This window comes from Gadus chalcogrammus, chromosome 10 (genome assembly GCF_026213295.1).
Source record: "Gadus chalcogrammus isolate NIFS_2021 chromosome 10, NIFS_Gcha_1.0, whole genome shotgun sequence".
In the NCBI taxonomy this organism is placed as follows: Eukaryota; Metazoa; Chordata; class Actinopteri; order Gadiformes; family Gadidae; genus Gadus; species Gadus chalcogrammus.
In genome coordinates, this window is record NC_079421.1 from 7,883,644 (window position 1) to 7,903,561 (window position 19,918).

The following is a 19,918-nucleotide window of genomic DNA, read 5'->3' on the forward strand; positions in this document are numbered from 1 at the left end:
GAGAGGAGAGGAGAGGAGAGGAGAGGAGAGGAGAGGAGAGGAGAGGAGAGGATTGGGGAGGGGAGGGGATCAGAAGAGAGGAGAGGAGAGGAGAGGATGGGGGAGGAGAGGAGAGGTTAGGGGGGAAACAACTCAGAAAATAAGATTAACCCTAAAAAGGGGTGCAGGAGTGGGGGAGTGGGGAAGGAGGAGGAGGAGGAGTGGGGGTGGGTGTAGGGTGTGGGCGGGGCGGCGGTTACCATGGTGGCGAGGGTGTGGACATCCTGGCCGGTGGAGTTGAGGATGTCCCCCACACGAAATATGGGGCAGAGGGGGCTGCGGACCGGATGGTAGGAGCAGCTCTTGATCTCCTTGGAGGTCATGTGCTGCGGGAAATTACCCCTGGGGGGCGGGGGGGGGGGGGGGGGTGCGGTAGATTGGCTTCATCTAATTGGATCCTGTGACATTGGCAAGTTCCACTCAACCTTTTGTGTGTGCATTTGTGTGTGTGTGCTGAGTGTGCGTGTGTGTTTACGTGTGTGTGTTTACGTGTATGTGTGTTTGTTTACGTGTGTGTGTGTGTGTATGTGTTTACGTGTGTTTGTTTATGTGTGCGTGTGTGTGTGTGTGTGTGTGTGAGTGTGTGCGTGTGCGCTTCTTCTTACCGTGTGACATCAAACATGGGGAACCGGATGCTGTTTTTGATGAAGATGGTGAAGTTGTTCACATCGACCATCGGTTCTCTGAGGAAGAGCAAAGACTGTATGTTAGAGATTGGTGTGATTGTGTTTTGGTCAATTCTGGTGCAAATTACCATAGACATGTATATGAAAGGGGTCAAACCTACTTCTCATTAAGACGTGGATTGATATAAATCAACTTAAAATACAGCATTTTTGTATTTCAAATTGTTGTTCAAACTTTTATGGCACTATTCCTGAACTCAGAAATGGTTTAAATACGGCGCATTGGACTGCTTTCAGTGAGCTGTTGAACAGGTCAACTTGATTCTCGCAGCCAGCAATCGACGATCAACAGTCCGACCCCCCAGTCCATCAAGAATCTCTGGTTCGCTGTCCATTCACTTCACTACACACTGTGGACCTCGGCTATATCGGGGGTTTAATCCATGTTCTCACTAATTCACTGCAGACCGACCATTATTTTCACTTCGATCACCAAGTTTTGTTTAGGTCTCAGAAGTTAACGTTTGCATTCATGTTTCTGGACTGAATAGGTTGTTTGAAAGCAATCGCATCTTCACAAGATCCTGATTTAAAGTTGTGGGATGAGACAAGAAATGTGTCCTCCTCGTAATATGGGTTAAATCTGCGTTTCATATTCGACAACTAGCGCAGTGAATGTGGAGTTTTATAAAGTACTTGGATGCATTCCAGGATCTGAATGAATATACCACAAAAATTAGGCATAGTTTTGACCCTTCGGGCCTTCCATACATGCAAACCTAACACGTGCATGCATGTGCGTGTGTGCATGCATATGTGCTTGTGAGTGTGTGGGTTCTGTGGTCACCTTGGGAAGCTCTTCTTCTCCGCGGGACACCAGCCTCGGATCTCACATTTCCCCTCGGATGCGTTGAAATTCTTGTGACACCTGCCTGTTACTGCACCTGTGGGGGGGGGGGGGGAGAAGAGAGAGAGAGACGGACAGATAAAGACAGACGGAGAGAGAGAGAGAGAGAGAGAGAGAGAGAGAGAGAGAGAGAGAGAGAGAGAGAGAGAGAGAGAGAGAGAGAGAGAGAGAGAGAGAGAGAGAGAGAGAGAGAGAGAGAGAGAGAGAGAGAGAGAGAGAGAGAGAGAGAGAGAGAGAGAGAGAGAGAGAGAGAGAGAGAGACCAAAATGAGATCCACCTCTTCATGATGCAAACAGGTATTTGGCGAGTGGCGGGGGGAGCGTACCGTTGACCAGGTTGTTGCCGTAGAACGCCTCGCAGTCTGTGTGGTTGGCGCAGTCCAGGGATGGCTGAGAACACACATGATAAATGTCCACCGATTTAAACCAGTTTCTGCTGGTATTACGACCGAACCGCTCAGAGGAATCCTCACCTCTTCACACAGGCCCCGCGTCTGGTTGTCCGTGACGATGACCTTGGTGATAATGCAGAACACACCAGCGCCCTGAGGAACACCACAATGAGCAGGATGCACACGCACTATGTGGAACACAATCACTCACCATAGAGTACAGGAGACGTTCTGCTCTAAGATTGGCGTGTTGAAGGGATGGGAGCCATGGTGTTCTCCTCAACCCGCTGAACCCCAGGATGCACTGCAGCCCGCAGGCGGCTTTATTCTCTACCGAGAAAGGGTTTACTAAATGGGAGGCTGTCTTTTTGATGTCTGTAAAAAATGTTATCAATACTGTCAGAATGTTTTGTTTTATATTGTCACACAAATTTGTGCAGTTGCACATATAGAAATAAAAAATCTTGCATAACATTATATTAGAGGAAAATAGTTATAATCGGGAAAAGACACAAAATGATTACATTGTTATAGTGTGTGTGTGTGTGTGTGTGTGTGTGTGTGTGTGTGTGTGTGTGTGTGTGTGTGTGTGTGTGTGTGTGTGTGGCCGGACCTAAATGATCTGTGCAACAGAATGTCAGTCAAACTGGAATGGACACAACACAACTCACACACAGCACCACAGGCATCTGATGCAGTTGTCACCGACCCTTCTGTAACCGCAGAGGCAACTGTATATCACAACGAAGCACAACACATACTACAGAACACTACAGCAAGGAGATTCCTTCTCAACATAAAACAAACAGAGACCAAACAACACTGGACTGGACTTAGAATGCAGGGAAAGCTAGCATGCCTAGACTTTGCCGACCACTCTGCTTCCCACTCCATGTACAAAAATGCTGCTGTTGGGGAGGACATCCTCCGTTTCACTGCCAAAGCTAGGCTGCAGGTGCTACCTACCAAATACAATCTGGCATTATGGTATCCTGCACACCACCATCCACACTGTATAATGCACTCTGGCCATCAACTTGAATCAGTTGCCCATTTTGTGAATGGCTGTACTATGTACAAAGGACTGTATATTGCACGCCATGACCGACTTGTCGATCAAATTTTCAGTAATGTTAAGGAAGTATCTCTAGAAAATGTAACCATGTACAAACATTCACGCATCATGCTGGAATGGTTTAACAGCCCTATTGATGTGATGTGTAACATCCCAAATACCCCAGATGTTGTGTTTTTAAACAGTGACAGAAGGGAAGTGCTCTTACTTGAGATAGGCTGTGTATTTGATCTGTACATGGAAATGGCTTTCAACGATAAAATCCTTAAATACCAGCCCATTCTGGAAATTCTAAGGGACCTAGGCTACCAATGCAAGCTAATAGTGTTTATTTTTGGAAGCTTGGGGCATGTCCACAACCGTGTTTTCAGTGGGTTAAGGCTGGCTGGGCTCTCCAGCAGAAAATCTAAACAATTAGCAAAGTTCTGCTCCATATCAGCAGTGATTGGCAGCCTGGCAGTGTGGCGCAGGAGATGTTTTTTGTACCCTTGAACAATGACTTATCTTATCTCTGAAATATTTGAATCTTGTCTCTTGTAATGTGATTGGTGGATTCAAATAAAGAATTAAATGTGTGTGTGTGTGTGTGTGTGTGTGTGTGTGTGTGTGTGTGTGTGTGTGTGTGTGTGTGTGTGTGTGTGTGTGTGTGTGTGTGTGTGTGTGTGTGTGTGTGTGTGTGTGTGTGTGTGTGTGTGTGTGTGTGTGTGTGTGTGTGTGTGTGTGGCAACACGACTTTGGCTACCAATCCCCCCTCCCTTCCCAGTGATACCTGTCCAGGACTAGAATCACATTGGACTTAATGCTGAACTTGCACTTTATTATCTAGTATGTATCTTATCATCCATTGATTGTCCTGTTATGTCTTGTTAGCACTTTCCTGTCCTGTTGCACTATATCTGTTGAAACACACACACTGGAACGCTGAGAAAAAATCCTACTATGTTAGCATAAATGGCAATAAATTATTCTGATTCTGAACAGTACAGAACACAATGGGATCCCATAGGGTCAGGGGTTATCTGGCAGCCCACCTGGGGGGGGTAGACATAGTCGGCCGTGTCCTGGACCTGGTTGTCCTGGTAACCGAAGCCCTTGACCTTGGTCATCACGGAGGACTCGACCCCGGTATCGTTCTGCTGGTACGCCTTCTCGTAGAGGAACACGTAGCTGCAGCACAATATACGCCGATATGTCATTCATCACGCCGTGGGTTTGGTTTATGTAGAACAATGTATAAATAAAAGAATACGGAAATCAGTACTTCGTTACTCTTGTTCCATTACACACATATTTCATAATATTGTATTATAGTGGCAATAGGATGCAGTAATCAGTAGAATTCAAGCTTATGTCATTTACATAAAAAACCAAGTTGATTTGCCGTCAGAATATAAAGTGAACTGAATTGTACTTTTCTTCAGTCTAATGTTCAGTCAATAAAAACAACATTGTTCAAATGTAAAACACAGACACACACATACACGCACAACATTGACAGACACATAACACTGACCCGACGAAGTAGATGATGATGAGCAGCTGGATGATGCGGTTGACTATGCCCACCGACCAACTCTTGACCACCACAGACTTGGTCGTCTCGTATGTGAAGAAGTCGTTCACGAAGGCCCCCAGCATGGAGGCCATGGCTGCAGCTCTTCCTCTATATTGATAATAATAATAATAATAATAATTATAATAATAGTAATATCTCTCGAGTGCTAAAGGACAAATGGTGAGCGCCAATAGATGCACTCTCCTCCTCACTGCCACTCAAGATGTGGTCAATGCCAGAGACGCTACCTTACCCTCCACTCTCCCACCCTTCTGCTGTAATGGTTGATGGGATGGACTGGATCCAACCACACCCCCCGGCCCCCCTGAATGGGAGGGTCTAATAGACTGAATCCCCCTCCTACCGGACACACCCATACTCTTTCTCTCTCTAGATACATAGAACACATACGTGCTTATGCTTAAATCTTAACAAATCTCAATATGCTCACAGCGAAATAGGCAGGTTTAAATTTCTCCATTCTGCCCACCTGATGGAACCTGTCCTGGCTGGTGCGCACCACCTATGTGCTGGGGCGCACCACCTATGTGCTGGGGCGCACCACCTAAGGGCTGGTTGAAGTGTTTTGTTGAAGACGACTGCAGCCAGGGGCCACTTTTTGATCCTCTGTACTCTAAGTCAGTGGTTTCTATTGTCATGTATAGTCTAACATCGGGTCATTCTGAACATTCATCAACGGCCGATAGGAGCAAGGCCGACACATGGATTTGTATGTGCTATTCCGCACATGCGACTGAGGTTAGAGCTGTGGTCGTACCTGTAGTCTCTTTGCTGTCTCTGAGACACTCTTTCTGTAGCTCACATGTGAGATAGGTTCTATGAGAGTCTCCATAAGGCCCCCAGAGCGATAGGCAGAGGACCTGTCAGAGCTGAACACAGCCCGTACCTCCTGTAATGGACCCTGCATGGTTCTAGGAACACCTACAATAACCTGCATTACTCAATAAACTAATTCAGAATAATGACTTTGTTTCATTCATTCATAACCGAGGGATCCCATCCCCTCAAGTTAATCTCACCTTTTAGATGTTGAAAACGGACAAATGTAGTTTTATAGTTGGCCTGTTCAGCTGCGGTGTACGGTGTGTCACACGGCTGAGAGGGGACCAGGGTACACCCTGACCAGTCTGTTAATCCCATTCCCTTTGTGTTCCAAAGTGCCGTTATCCTGTTGTCTTTGGCATGCACTCTGTGTCTAGGACACACCCTCCCATCCTCTCAGGGAGGTGATGGGAGGCTGGACTAATGGCCTCCCATACGTCTCAGCGTGGCGCTATAGGGATGTGTCCAGGGACCAGAGACGAGAAATCATCATCTCGGTCTCTTCTTCTTCTGTCTAAGTGGATCCATTAAGTTGGTGGTCTGTTAGTGGTAACATAAAGCTGAAGCCGCATTAACACACTTTAGAATCCCAGCATTGCGGTGTGGCTGCGAGTCTGTTCAGAGGCAGAAAGAAGACGAAACCAGATATTGGTCCACATCGCTGTCATACAGGAAACCGTCCCGGGTAAACATGCTCAATGTTCCCGTAGCGCTGCGTAGCTCAAGCCCCCTCCAGCGCTGGGGTCCATCCATCTGTGTGTATGGTTGCATCCTGCTTATCCTGCTCATAAATAAGGGTATTATATTATACACATATATATACACATATACACACATATACACACACACACACATACACACACATATATATATATGAATATCAGTGATATTATATACCACTGGTATTATTATATTAACCAGTGTCAAGCCAGCATACATTAAAAAACGAAATCTACTTTCGGTCTGACCAAATTCTTCGAAATAAAATTCAGCAATTCCTTAGTAGAAGGTTTAATGTGTAAAATATGAAGGACAAAACTAAAATAATCATATCCATGGGGAAGGCCTGTTGAAATATAACTGATGTATATTCTGTTATGAACACAATTTACACAAATAACGCCAGTCGTCAAATTCATAATCAGATGAAGGGTATAATTATCCAAATGATGAATCAAGGCCACTTCTTGCAAAAATATAAGTCAACTAACATCACTTTTGCCGCAGCTGCCAGCCGGCAGAAAGAAGGACGTTCCCTGTCCGCCCGTGGGCCAGATGTCTCCTTTTGCATGTCGGCCTCAAAGTCACTTGAATGTAGCCTACCTACTACAGAATGCGCCCCGCTCATCATAATACCTCTGGTCCAAAAACAGCCATAACGGCTTTACACTTGGTTTCAAAAGTATGTGAAACTCTATTATCATTTTAATGTCTAAATATGTAGGATACTCATTGAGAAATGCTGGCTATTCGCATCATAACAGATGTAAATTTAACGAGACTTAGTTTGTCCGACATTTTCTCCGCTTTTCTCGCTTCTGAGGGACGTTTGTAGTTCGGTGAATCTGGCCATTAAGGAATGATCGTATCGTCTCTTCTGGCCTGGACCAGTAAAGACCAGTAGGCTACAGACCAGTATTCTTTTCTTGAGATTAAATGTAATATAAATATTGATCAGTAAATTAATGTAGTATTATAGCTTATTATTTAAAAAATAGTGTTACTTTGTGCAGTCCATGTATTGTTTACATTGACTTTGCGCGCGATTATGATGGCTAAATAAAGCCCTGGGAGCACAGGGCCGCTGACCTCTACCGTTCCACTGTTCCACTGGCTGTTGTCCTTTGGCAGTAATACTAAATATTTAATATAAAGGGGGCATTGGCAATATGTGCATTCGTCTTCTTTTCCATTTGCACATGCGATTGTTTGCGAAAGATGCGAGATAAGATAGAGGTCTCGATGATAGTTAAGGGGAACACCTTAAGTAAGGTGACCAGATTACTGAAACAAAACATGGCCCATTGTGGTTTGGATGTCCACATAACAGAATATCAAATGTAATTTCTGAAGTAAAAGAATGGGGACATACTGACTTTCTCCTAAATGTATTACTGTAGTAAATATATTTCCATCATGGTAAAAGTCTTACTGTAGTCACTAATCTTGCACACAGGCCCTGTAGTTTACTCCAATGTGTTTTAAGCTTTGGTAAACCAGCCAACAGTCATCGATATTGTATTGAAAGTCTATTGATTATAATCAGCCACACCTGCTTAAATTATAAAGTCGATAACGCCGCTGCTTATCAGATAGACTTAAAACTAATTACCAACTGTTTCAAAATAAAAATTTCATGGGCAAGCTGGAACCTTTGGCATTTCAAAATGTATATATATTTGATATATTTCAAATATTACTGTGCAAGAGGGAAGTGCGAGAGAACCACCACCTCATCTCCAACCAACCCCCTTCACCTGCTGGGAATGGAGCGGCCAACACAAAGGGAGTCCTGGCTCTTAAAAGCCACAGCAGGAGTAAAGTCGTGATCTCGCCAAAGCCAGTGAGCGCTTAAACCTCCACCTCCGTCCCACAGAGAGACCACAGCCTCTCCACTCTGCTGGCCTAAGTAGCCGGCCTGGTTAAATGGCCTCTTAACTGGTCTGCTACAAGATGACACCGCATTGCAGGAGCAGACGGTACACCAACACAAACCAGGAGAAGAGGATTCAGGTGTCAGGGGAGGGGGCAGTCAAATGGTCAGAAGTGGGTCATTTGACTTGGCTGATGGGTTGTTTCATTGAAGGGGGGTTCACTGGAGGGGGGGGGGACCCTGGTGGCGACACTCACCCTGAATTGGAAGTTCAAATACTCCTATATTGTGATCCAAGACCTTTTCACGTTACATGTACCATTCTTGGACATATAAAGAAAGCTGCCATTCCTCTAGCCTTCAGGCCATCATGATCACAGGACCTCACATCCTGTTAGGGTGTGAGGTCCTCTGGGACCAAGTGATCGACCTCTAGGACCTCGACCTCCAGGACAATGACCTCTAGGCACATGTCATTGACCTCTAGGACCTCGACCACTAGGACCAGTGCCGTGTTCCGATATCCATACTTCTATGAGTAGACTTAAAAGAAGTACACTATCCACACTCACTAAAGGCCGATTTAGGGTCGTTTTAGACGGAGAGACGTAAGCACGTAATTTACACAAGGGACTTGTTTTAGACAAGTTTTGATTTACGGTTCCTTTAAGGTTCCTTAAGGATTGCGCGTGTTGCAAGGGGATTCTCCGCCAGAACAGTAGGGGGAGCAACGAACGAATCTGTGGGCGTGGAAGTGGAAATCGCTGGCTTGTTTATATTTATAATTATCATAATTCGTTCTTGTGTTTTCTTCTTCTCCTTCTTCAAAATTCTTCATTCGCTTCTGTCACGGCCTTTTAAAAATGGCGCTATTATGCTGTAAAACCGGAAATGTGAGACTCCTGAAAGGATGTGGTTAGCTGGCCAATCACAGTCTTTGCGAGCTGCGTAGGGCCGTAGTGTTTTAGTCGCATAGTCAGGAATTCTGGGCGACGCACTTAAGCACGTAAGGGGGGATATCTTACCGCGCAAGGGGGGGTTATGTATCTTACGTGCTTACGCGTTACGTCTAAAACAGAGCATATATCGGCCTTAAAGGCCGATTTAGGGTCGTTTTAGACGCAGAGACGTAAGCACGTAATTTACACAAGGGACTTGTTTTAGAGCATATATCGGCCTTAAGTGCGCTAATTTTCAGATGTCAGTGTTGTTCCAAATCGAATACTCCGTGGTGCATTAACCGGAAATTACGATCACGACTGCCGCCACGGCTCCTTCCCCTGCAATAAACATCCCGCTTTGAACGGTGAACTCTATACGCCTAGCTGTTATAAAAACGATAGTTATGTTATTATAACTCTAGTTCTATGATTGTGGGCTTGTCCCGTGTCGAGTGAGCTTTGACGCCCAATGGTGGCGCTAAGCCTTGCCGACCGTAGGCTAAGGCCCAATCTCATTCCTTTGCTACATAGAAAATCTCAGCCCTAGCCCTCGCTGTTGCGCGTTCACGCGCCGTGGAGTCATGTCCCAATACTGTTTAAATGTAGCTTAAGGGGTAAGGGGGAGGGCTAACATCCCCTCAAAATTGAGATTTTCGATGGGCACCCTCAAAGTGCTTCAGTTCTGACTTGCTCCCACAATACCTTGCGAGAAAACGGAAAATCAAGAAATATCCTAGACAAGATGGAGGGCGAAAAGATGCGACAGGATTGGAAAAACACAAATGTAAGTGTTTTCTCAGTAATTAACTATTAATTATTTTATTGATTATACTCTGCAGCCCGGCCGCGGTCTTCGAAGCCCGGCCGCGGACTCTCGGAAGATCGCGGATGTCTGATCACGGGCTCTGCAGCCTGGCCGTCGGACTTTCGCGGGCCGCCCGACCCCGGTTCTCGGCCGGGCTGCAGCCCGTGATCGTGCTCTGCAGCCCGGCCGAGAACCGGGGTCGGGCGGCCCACTCTGCAGCCCGGCCGTCGGACTTTCGCGGGCCGCCCGACCCCGGTTCTCGGCCGGGCTGCAGCCCGTGATCGTGCTCTGCAGCCCGGCCGAGAACCGGGGTCGGGCGGCCCGCGAAAGTCCGACGGCCGGGCTGCAAGACCGGGCTGGATATCATGTCGTATGATATCTAGATCTTCCATGTTCTAGTGACTCCAGGTTAAAAATAAGCTTTATACCAATATATTATATTATATTAGTAACATTCTATAAGTAATATTATATATACTAATATATTATATTATATTAGTAATATTACATGGTTAATCAATGTAATTTTTGGCAGTACTATATTGTGTACATAGCTATTATATATTGTATGTAACATATGGCCATATCACCCAGTTCTGGCATATAATTCCTAATTCCTTCTTATTTGTTTTCTTTCAGGACATCGTTGAGTCCACTGCCACCAGCCCCCCCACCTCTCCCTCATGCTCCTCCACCCCAGGCACCTCTTCCACCACCCCAGACACCCCTTCCAAGAGGAGAGTGCCAGGGAGCAGGCGAGGCATGAGGAGAGTGAGGCAAAGTTGGCGGAATGGTGGAGAAGATGTGATTCTCCACCATTCTCTCAAAAGCTGAGAGAGAGTGTGTGTGTGTGTGTGTGTATTTTTAGGTGTGCGTGTGTGTGTATTTTTATATGCTTGTGTGTGTATTTTTAGATGTGTTGTTCAGTGTTTCTTATTTAAATAAAGTGTTTCTTCTAAAGTGTTCTTGTTCATAACCGATTATTATCTAAGGGTGCACTCACACTAGGCCAAAATATAAATACCATTTCAGGTTAAACATCTTTACAATGGGTCTTGCTCGTTGCCCGAGACAATGGCAGCCAGTCTGTCTCTTGTAACATTACCAGGGGTCTGGTTATCTGCTAGGGGGCACGGGGAGGCCATGATGACGTCACAGGGTAGGGTTGTCCCATTTGGTAGGGGATCGGTTAGGGGTAGCAATGAGGGGTAGCACTGAGCATGAGCAATGAGGGTTAGGGTTGAGATGTAGGGTTGAGACAGTGAGCAAAGAAACGGGATTGGGCCTAAGTAAATACCCTCACATATCCAGCGAGAAAACCGCTGTTTAGAGAGAGCGCGGCCCCTGCTAGCATCGCTATAACACACAAACAACTGTTGCGTGGAGCGGAACGCGGCCGAAAAGTTTCACGTACATAGCCAGCGCCCGTACAGGGCACAGGAGCTGCAACTCCGCCTCCGAATAGAATGAGGCGGGGGGTGAAAAGCCTTAAGCACAATATCTCTCGACCGGAAAGAACTATTAATGTTCTTGGGGAGGAACGCAGGATTAGGTCCTCGCAGCACAAAGGAGCTGTCCTCGCTAAGCAACAAGCAGCTCGGGCTGACAGAGGTCAGCTCACAGGCCCTCTAGGCAGAAACCAAAGCCAATAAGAGCGCCGTTTTAAAGGACAGGACATCCAAAGGGGCCTGAGACAGAGGCTCGAAAGGGTCCCTGGACAACCCGCGCAACACGGTGGGGAGATCCCAGCGTGGTGTAAGCACGCGCGAAACAGGCCTGACCCGTCTAGCCCCACGCAAGAACCTCTTGACCAGTGGATGGCTGAAGATCGGTCCACCATCACAGCCCGCATGGCCAGCCGAAACAGCTGCCGCATAGACCTTGATAGTGGAGAAAGCCAAACCTTTCTCCAATAAGTGCTGTAGAAACGCAAGCACGCTTCCCACCTCGCAATGGGATGCGACAGCGTGGTTCCTGTCACACCAATCAGAGAAAGCACACCACTTCGCCGCATAGAGGGAAGAAGTAGAAGGCGCACGAGCACCCTGAATAGTGTTGATAACCGCTTCAGGCAAACCTTTGCCCTGCAGGATCAACCTCTCAGGAGCCAGACCAACAACCGTCCCGATACAGCGGGCGGGTGGTGCACCATCCCATGGGCCTGTGAAAGCGCATCCGGTCTGAACGGTACCGGCCACGGCGCCGTCCGTGAGAGCGCCGCTGTCACACCAAATTTGTACCGTGTTCCAAATTTGTACCGGGTACGTCATCCTTACGTAATCCATTGCAAACCTGCCTGGCAACAGACGATCGCGGACGATCGCGTCAAATCACGTAGGAAGGTTCAAGAACATTCGCAAACTCGTTCATTGAGCGCGACAAGACAGATAACACTTATTTTACAAATTACATTTATTAGCGTTCCTAACTTTATATTTGTATTGTATTGAATTGTTTAATCGCATTTAGCTAGTAACCTGAGTGTTTAACGTGTTGTAAACCGAGTGTTTACGTTCTCATAGTCTAGCTAGCTAGCTTGTCTTCATTTAATTTATATAGATATAGATTTTAGGTGTATAGGTTTTTGTTGATTGAAAATGGTGTCATTTAATTCTATTTTGTTATATCTGTCATCTCAGATGTATGAAGCAGGTTGCTCTCTCAAGGAGAAACGGCAGATCCGGAGGGATGCAAAGAAATTCACTCTTAAAGGTATTCTTTAATTAAATAAATAACATTTTATGCCGTCCATCTTAATTCATCTCCCATTTTAACAAATTAGTAGGCCCTGCAAAGGAAACTGAATTGAGTTATAAGCAATCTACAGCTGATGCAGTGCTGATACATGTTCTCTCCCTCTTTAGGAAATTGTATGTACTACCTTGGGGAGAATGGCGATTCAATGAGGAGGTTGATCCTCACTGAGAAAGAGAAGGTTGAGGTTGCTGACAGAAGTCCATGCTGGCCACTTTGGAGTCAAGAGGATGCTGGACAAGATCAACCAACGCTTCTACTGGAAGGCAATTACCAAAGATGTTCATGAATGGGCAAGTGACCAATTTGTTGAAGTTGTGTTAGATCCAGATGAGCTCTAATATTTCCTGTGATACGCAGAGGCACATGAGATTTAAAGAATAACTTATAGTGATTGCCTTATATTAGTAATTGTTCATTCAAACTACTGTGACACGCAAAGAAAATCGCCTCTACTAGAGCATATTATTAAATCTGTTGTGTTTAATTTCCTTGTGTTGTAAAGGTGAAAACCTGTATGTCATGCCAGAGGTTTGAGCGAGTGAATACAGAGTCACCAGAGTTGAAGCCCATCAAACCAAAAGTCACCATGGCATATGATTGGTGAGATATCTTGCTTTTGGGTTCTGTGAAATGGCTACAACCTCTGGAAGTCAGTTTAATTTGTATTATTTTCTTAATGTATTGTATTGCCTTTTCTATCTCTCTAACGTCATGGCCTGTGGGCATGTGTTTATGGTCTGCTTGCTTTTCCAGGGAAGAGTGTCCGACTGCAGTGGCCTGACATACAGCAGCAGGCAGGTGGATCAGATTGTGGACTGTTTGCTATTGCCAACAGTTTTGCTCTCTGCAGCGGTGAGGGTCCCACTACAGTCCTACTATACTATCAAGGACAAATGCGCAGTCACCTCTTTTCCCTTTTTTCAGGCTGGAGAAGTGCAACTCTTCCCTAGAGCCATGAGGTCCCCCCTGCCAAGCCATTCGCCATTGATGTGCACTGCCTCTGCAGACGGACCAACGGGCAAGGAAAAGCACCTCTGGTCCCATGCAGGAGGTGTGGTAGGCCCTTTCACCAGTCCTGTCTTTCCCATGTACAGAATATTTATGAATACATTTGTCCAAATTGTCAAATCATATTCTAACTATTCTGCACAGTCTTCTTCCTTTGTAGGACTGGTAGGTTTGAGTCCCTTTGCTGGAGAGTTATTTGATTCTTGTTAATATTCAGATTTTCCTTAATAGTTCTACTGTCAATATTGCTGTTCGCATGTTATGGATATTGTATATATTTAATGCATCTTCTAAACGGTATAATATAGCCTGAAAAATGATTAATTTCTGGAATACATAATACAGTATATGTTTAACGCTTTTGCTATTTTTTGATTGTACAGCACTTTGGTCAACCGTTTGTTTTTAAATGTGTTCTATAAATACATTTGAGTTGAGTTGCGTCAGCCTTAAAACCCCCCCCCCCAAAAAAACCCTCTCTAAAGGTCTGTACCTTGACGTCGGTGAGTGGGCTTACTACTCGAACATACCATTTTTCCATTCCATTTCTGTTTTTCATTGTGGATTTGTTTCCTTCTTCGTCTATCCTTATCTCAAAGACATTGTGACAGGAAGAGTTTACCATGCAGAGGCCAAGAACACCAGGGACATCAAGAATCAGCATCTTCTGGAAGTGTGGTGCATCAACCTGAACCTGGAACAAGCTAGACCTGTCACTCAGCGCTTATAAATGACATGCATCAAGAAACTGCATTATCACCTTTTTCATTTTATATTGAAGCATGATCATTACATATAAGATTGTTGTCAATGTTAGTTGTATGTCTGAGGCAAATAATTAAATGTTATTAATTTGTGGCCTGGTGTTAGATTAATTTAAATGAGACTGAGATTGAATGGTTTAAGTGATGCTATGTGTAAGGTATTGTTAGTATGTAGTGTTAGTGCAGTGGACAATAGTGCAAACAGTGTTAATATATTCTACATAGAGAAGACAGACAGGTTCAGAAAATGATTCATGCCCTAGCGTTCAGATTGATTTAACTCCTCCTGAGATGAGATAACAACTAGCATCATTAATCCTATTCTTAGATCACAAAATATCTGCCACTTTGTTAAATAAATATATTTCCCCATACTGTGCTTTTGTTTTCATTTTAAATTTTACCTTAAGGTTTAGTCCAAAAAAATACTATATCAAGGATATTATTTTAAGTTATCTACTTTTCTATACATATATTATAAACTTATTTATTCATATTATCAATGTATTTATATATTTCCTTAAACAGTAATAGCTTAATGTTATGGGTATAACGTGAATAATAATAAAAAACATTTACCAGTTAGTAAATGCCTGCTCACCTATCTATCTATTACCTATAATCTATCTATTATCTAAATTAAATTAAGGCAATTAAATTAACACAAGCTAGCTAGACTATGATACACTTTAAACACTAAGTTTACTAGCTAAATTCGATGAAACAATTAAATGCAATACAAATATAAAGTAAAAACAAGTGTTATCTAGCGATCCGTTATCTGTATAATGTTATTTCGTCTTTGGCAACATGAGGGCGAATGTTTTTTGAAACCTGCTTTATACACTCAGTTTACTAGCTAAATTCGATTAAACAATTCCGTACAATACAAATATAAAGTAAAAACAAGTGTTATCTAGCGATCCGTTATCTGTATTATGTTATTTCGTCTTTGGCAACATGAGCGGGAATGTTTTTTGAAACCTGCCTGGCAACGGACAACCCCTTACGTAATCTGTTGTTCGTTGCCTGGCAACGGACAACTGATTACGTACCCGGTACAAATTTGGCACCCGGTACAAATTTGGTGTGACACCGCCAGCTCTGGAAACCACAGAGCAGAGCGGTTCACCGGAGCCACTATAATCAGGGACAATCTCTCCTGTCTGACTGGTTCCAGAAGAGGAAGGATCAGCTGGAGCGGGGGAAACGCATACAAGAGAACCCGCGGCCAAGGTGTGTGCGCCAACGCATCCACCCCCAACGGGAGAAGATCCCGAGGGTCGAGAGAGAACCACCACCTGCAGTGTGTGTTCTCCCTGCACACGAACAGGTCCACCTGAGCTGTCCCGAACCTCTGCCAGATCAGTCTGACAATGTCGGGATGCAACCGCCACTCATCGCGGCGGGGACCGCCGCGAGACATGAGGTCCGCCCCGAAGTTCTGGGCGCACGCGATATGCAGGGCTCTCAGACTGAGGAGATACTGATGAGCCCAAAGCCAGAGCTCGAACGCCTTTTGGTGGAGAGCAGAGGAGCGCACTCCCCCCCTGTTTGTTTATGTACGCCGCCGCCGACACACTGTCTGTCCTGATCAGAACGTGGCGGCCACGCACCAGGTGAAAGAAATGCAACAGCACTTTCCTCACAGCGTTGAGTTCCAGCACATTTATGTGGACTGTAGGGGGCGTGCGCCACTCGCCTCCCACCGAGTGAGAGAGGCACGTTCCTCCCCAACCCGTCAACGAGGCGTCCGTGAAGACCACTACGTAGGACGTCACTCTGCCCAGGGGAACGCCCCTGAGTAGGGCGGAGGGGTTCCCCAATATTCCAGGTCCGGTGACACCGAACGGGGTAGGAGGAGCACCCTGAGCTTGTGTCGCACGGGGTCCAACCGTTGGCGAGCAAACCACCGCTGGAGTCTGCGCATAAAGAGCAGACCCAGGGGAACCACGGGATGGGCGGCTGCCATCAGCCCTAACAGGCGCGGTCACGTTTCTGAGAACACAAAAGCCAGAGAGCGCCAGGATGGCGTCCCGCCGAGGAGGCGAGAGCATCGCTGTCATGGCGGCTGAGTCTAGGCAAAGCCCCAAGTAGACTATCTGCCGGCCGGGGAGCGGGAAGCTCTTCTCCCAGTTGATGGCAAAACCCAGGAAAGAGAGATGGTTTATCACCGTCATGGTGTCCCTTCTCGCAGCTTCCTCTGAGTCGCTCAGAATAAGTAGGTCGTCGAGGTAGAAGAGAACCCTCTTTCCCTGACGCCTGAGCGGCCCAAACGCCGTCTCCACACACTTCGAGAAGGTGCGCGGGGCCAGGGAGTAGCCGAATGGCAGGCACTGGTACTCGTACGCCACCCCCATAAAGGCAAAACTGAGAAACTTCCTGTGCGCCTGCCGAACAGGGACGTGGAAGTAAGCATCCTTGAGATCCAGGGACGTGGAAGTAAGCATCCTTGAGATCCAGGGATGTGGACCAGTGGCCCTCTCACACATCGGAGCAGCGCTCTGATGTGTGAATTTCTGTGTTCTGAATTTCCTCGCGGCAACGAATCTGTTGAACATGCGAGGATCCAGAATAGGTCTCATCTCCCCTGACTGCTTGAAAACCAGGAAGTAGCGGGAGTAGAACCCTCGATGTGACTCGTGGGGGGGAACGACAGTGATGGCCCCCTTCTCCAAGAGGCGGGCCACCTCCGCTGCCAGAGCCCTGCTTGCCACCGGATCCCGTAGCCTGGTCTCCACCAACCCCATAAAGGGTGGGGGACGGCGCTTGAACTGTATGGGATGACCCCATCTCAACATGTTGCCCAACCACGATGGTAGAACGCACCGCTCTAGCCAACACGCGAAGCGGTCGGAGAGAGGGCGAGCTGACAGCTGAGGAACGCCCTCCAGGAATCACCCGTATTCCTCTGCCTTTACCGCCTCCACACAGTGTGTGGACCAAGGGGGGCATCCCATGAAAGGGAGGAGGCTCAGCGAGCGTGGTAGACGTCACAGAGCTAGTCGCTGTACAAACAGCGAGCTGTCTAGACGCCGCGCTCGTGTCCGCTGAACAGGCAACGAGCCGTCTCGCCGTAGCACTCATGACTGTCCGCTGGCTGTAACCACAGCATGCAGACCCGTCCTCTCGCCTTCCACAGACTGTAGAAGGGAGGTAGAGGGGATTATGTGGGAAACTAGGAAACTAGTACAAGCATCCGTATCCACGGGCTTGTTTAATGAGTCTCTAGCCCGCCCACAAAGCTCAAAGGGACGCCGCTTCTTTGAAGCAGGTGAACCAGATGTTATGTAAACACGCCCTCCGGCTGCCAGCCTACAGCCATCTGGCTGAGGGGGGGGGGGAGTTTAGGGAGCATGTACTGCCGTTCGGTCGAACGGTCTTTCTTTTCTTTATTTTAAAATAAGAAAAAGCGGGAGCAAGTTTGCGGAACTTCTGGCCCCGCGGTGCTGCTCCCCCCTGCTGCTGCTGCGACTGCCGCTGCGGCATCGGGGTTGGAGGCGGCGACCTGGAGCGCTGGAACCGGTCTGGACCCCACTTCCTCCCGGCCTGCTGGGGGGAGGAGCCGGCCTGCTGGTGAGCAAGCACCTCCGAGAACCGGGGCCCAAATAGTCCATCCAGAGCTAATGGGCCCTGGACGAGGCTGGCCCGCTCTCGTTCCGGAACCGCGGTGTGAGAGCCATACGGCCCTCTGGATCAGTGTGGCCCACGCCATATGCCGGCCGGCCAAAACGGCTACCGGCTGGCACAGCTGAAGGATGGCGCTGGAGAAGCGGGAAACCGACAGCCATCTTGCGGCCTCCTCCGGGCCGTAAGCCTGCCTGCCAGCCGACAAGGAGACCAGGGCAGAGGAGAGCAGGGCGATGTTGTTGACCGCCGCCGCAGACTGCGAAGCACAGACGAACACCCTGTCCGTCAGGCCGATAATCTGCTTCTGGAGACGGTCGGGGGGCAGCGGCTTCTCGTTAGGACGCCATCCGGCGCCCGGACAGAGAAGCGCTGCCAGGGAAGGCCTGAGTATCAGCCCACCCTTCCACGTTGGTGAAGCCAGTGAAGGCCCACACTGGGGGCGAGTGGCGGGGCCGGCATAGGGATGCCCTTGATGGCCGCCGCCTCAACCATGATTTCGCCGAAGAGATCGGTCATCCAGCGTGGTATCACTCGGGACGATAGTGGCTTCGGTGGAAGCCCCGGAGCGGGAGAACTCGGACGCAGAGCCAGGAAAGACGTCGTCCAAGGAGGCGACGCTGTCAACCTCGAAGCACTCGTCGGCGTCCGGAACTTCGGCCCCGAAGATGTCGATGGCCTCCTCAGCGAGATCCACCGACGGGGAGAAAAAGAGGTGCCTGGAGAGGAGCCCCTCTTCAGGTAGCACGCGGCAGGCGGCGCAGGAGGCAGGGGCAACCAAGGCAGCCGCGGCGTGTTCAGCGCAGAGGCACCTGAAACACGCCCGGTGTCCGTCACCCGGAGCCAGGGAGGCGGGACAGGAAGCGCACCGAGGCCCTGAAAAGGTCCCGCCAGCTCTTACAGGAGCACTCTCCAGTGGCCCTGAAAAGGGCCGTTGGTCCATGGCCTCGCCCACGCCGCTGCCACCGGTCATCTTCAGGTTGGAAGTCATATCTTCTTTTTCCGTTGAAAAAAGAAGATATGATTTTTCCGTTGACAAATCGCTGAAAGAAAAGGGAGGATGGGCCAAGGTGTGTGCGCCAACGCATCCACCCCCAACGGGGGAAGATCCCGAGGGTCGAGAGAGAACCACCACCTACAGTGTGGCATATACACGGTGCCGTGGGAATGCGGGTGGTGCCCACGTTGATTGGTGCATAGTTGACATTTTTCCGGGACAAGCCCATAAAGCGAAGCCTAGACGGCGTACCCTACATGAAATAGAACTACAAAATGACTATTAATGCAGGCTATGTGGAAAATGCGCCGACTTTGGCTCAGCCTGGCTCCGCCCTCTTCCGCTACGTAGCCAAGATGGCTGCCGTTGAGTACGACAAGTGTACGATGATCATTCCACACGCTAATTGACAGCTTTGAGTATTATTTCGCCCGATCTGAATCGGAACGCCCTACGTACTCAAACTTAGGCTAGTAAGTACGGATAGTATGAATATTGGAACACGGCACAGGTCATCGAGGATGATCCGGACTGTGCCGTAGTTTACGTAAACACAGGTTGCCGCAGCATCTCCCGAACAAACTCAAGGAATCGTTAACATTAGTATGTAAATACAGCCAGAATAATCAACGTTATATCACAGACGATGCAGCTATTATTAAGAACCGGACGATGCACTACAGGGTATCTCGGCGTAGTGTTCTGGTTATTCTTTATTCCGTATCTGTTAAAAAGTCCACCGTGTTGACGTCACACGTGTTCTCTGTTTGGCTCAAATATCTGGTCCAGGCAGCCACGCCCACAGAGGTCGATTTGGGCAGAGTTCAGACTGATTGTGTGGTGGGTAACATGCTCAGGCTGGTGTTCAGGTACCATGCTTCATCTGGTCAGCACCTCGGCTGTTAGGATTAAAAATGGTAATTCTGATCTCTTACTCTAGAGATCTATAATGAATAGAAGATCACATTCAAACCCGACAATTTTTACAAA

At 47.6% G+C, this 19,918-nt stretch overlaps 1 protein-coding gene across 1 annotated transcript in view; it reads right to left on the reverse strand.

Moving 5' to 3' along the window:
- p2rx3a (purinergic receptor P2X, ligand-gated ion channel, 3a) overlaps nt 1-4,772 on the reverse strand; it is a 6,872-nt gene extending 2,100 nt beyond the window's left edge. Inside the window, exons 1-7 of the mRNA XM_056601145.1 lie at nt 4,552-4,772; nt 4,070-4,205; nt 2,045-2,116; nt 1,898-1,961; nt 1,513-1,609; nt 645-722; nt 240-381 (exon numbers count right to left, since the gene is read on the reverse strand). Coding sequence (XP_056457120.1) covers nt 240-381; nt 645-722; nt 1,513-1,609; nt 1,898-1,961; nt 2,045-2,116; nt 4,070-4,205; nt 4,552-4,685 — 723 coding nt within the window. The 5' untranslated portion in view covers nt 4,686-4,772. The remainder of the gene's footprint in view (nt 1-239; nt 382-644; nt 723-1,512; nt 1,610-1,897; nt 1,962-2,044; nt 2,117-4,069; nt 4,206-4,551) is intronic.
- Nucleotides 4,773-19,918: the final 15,146 nt, after the last annotated feature.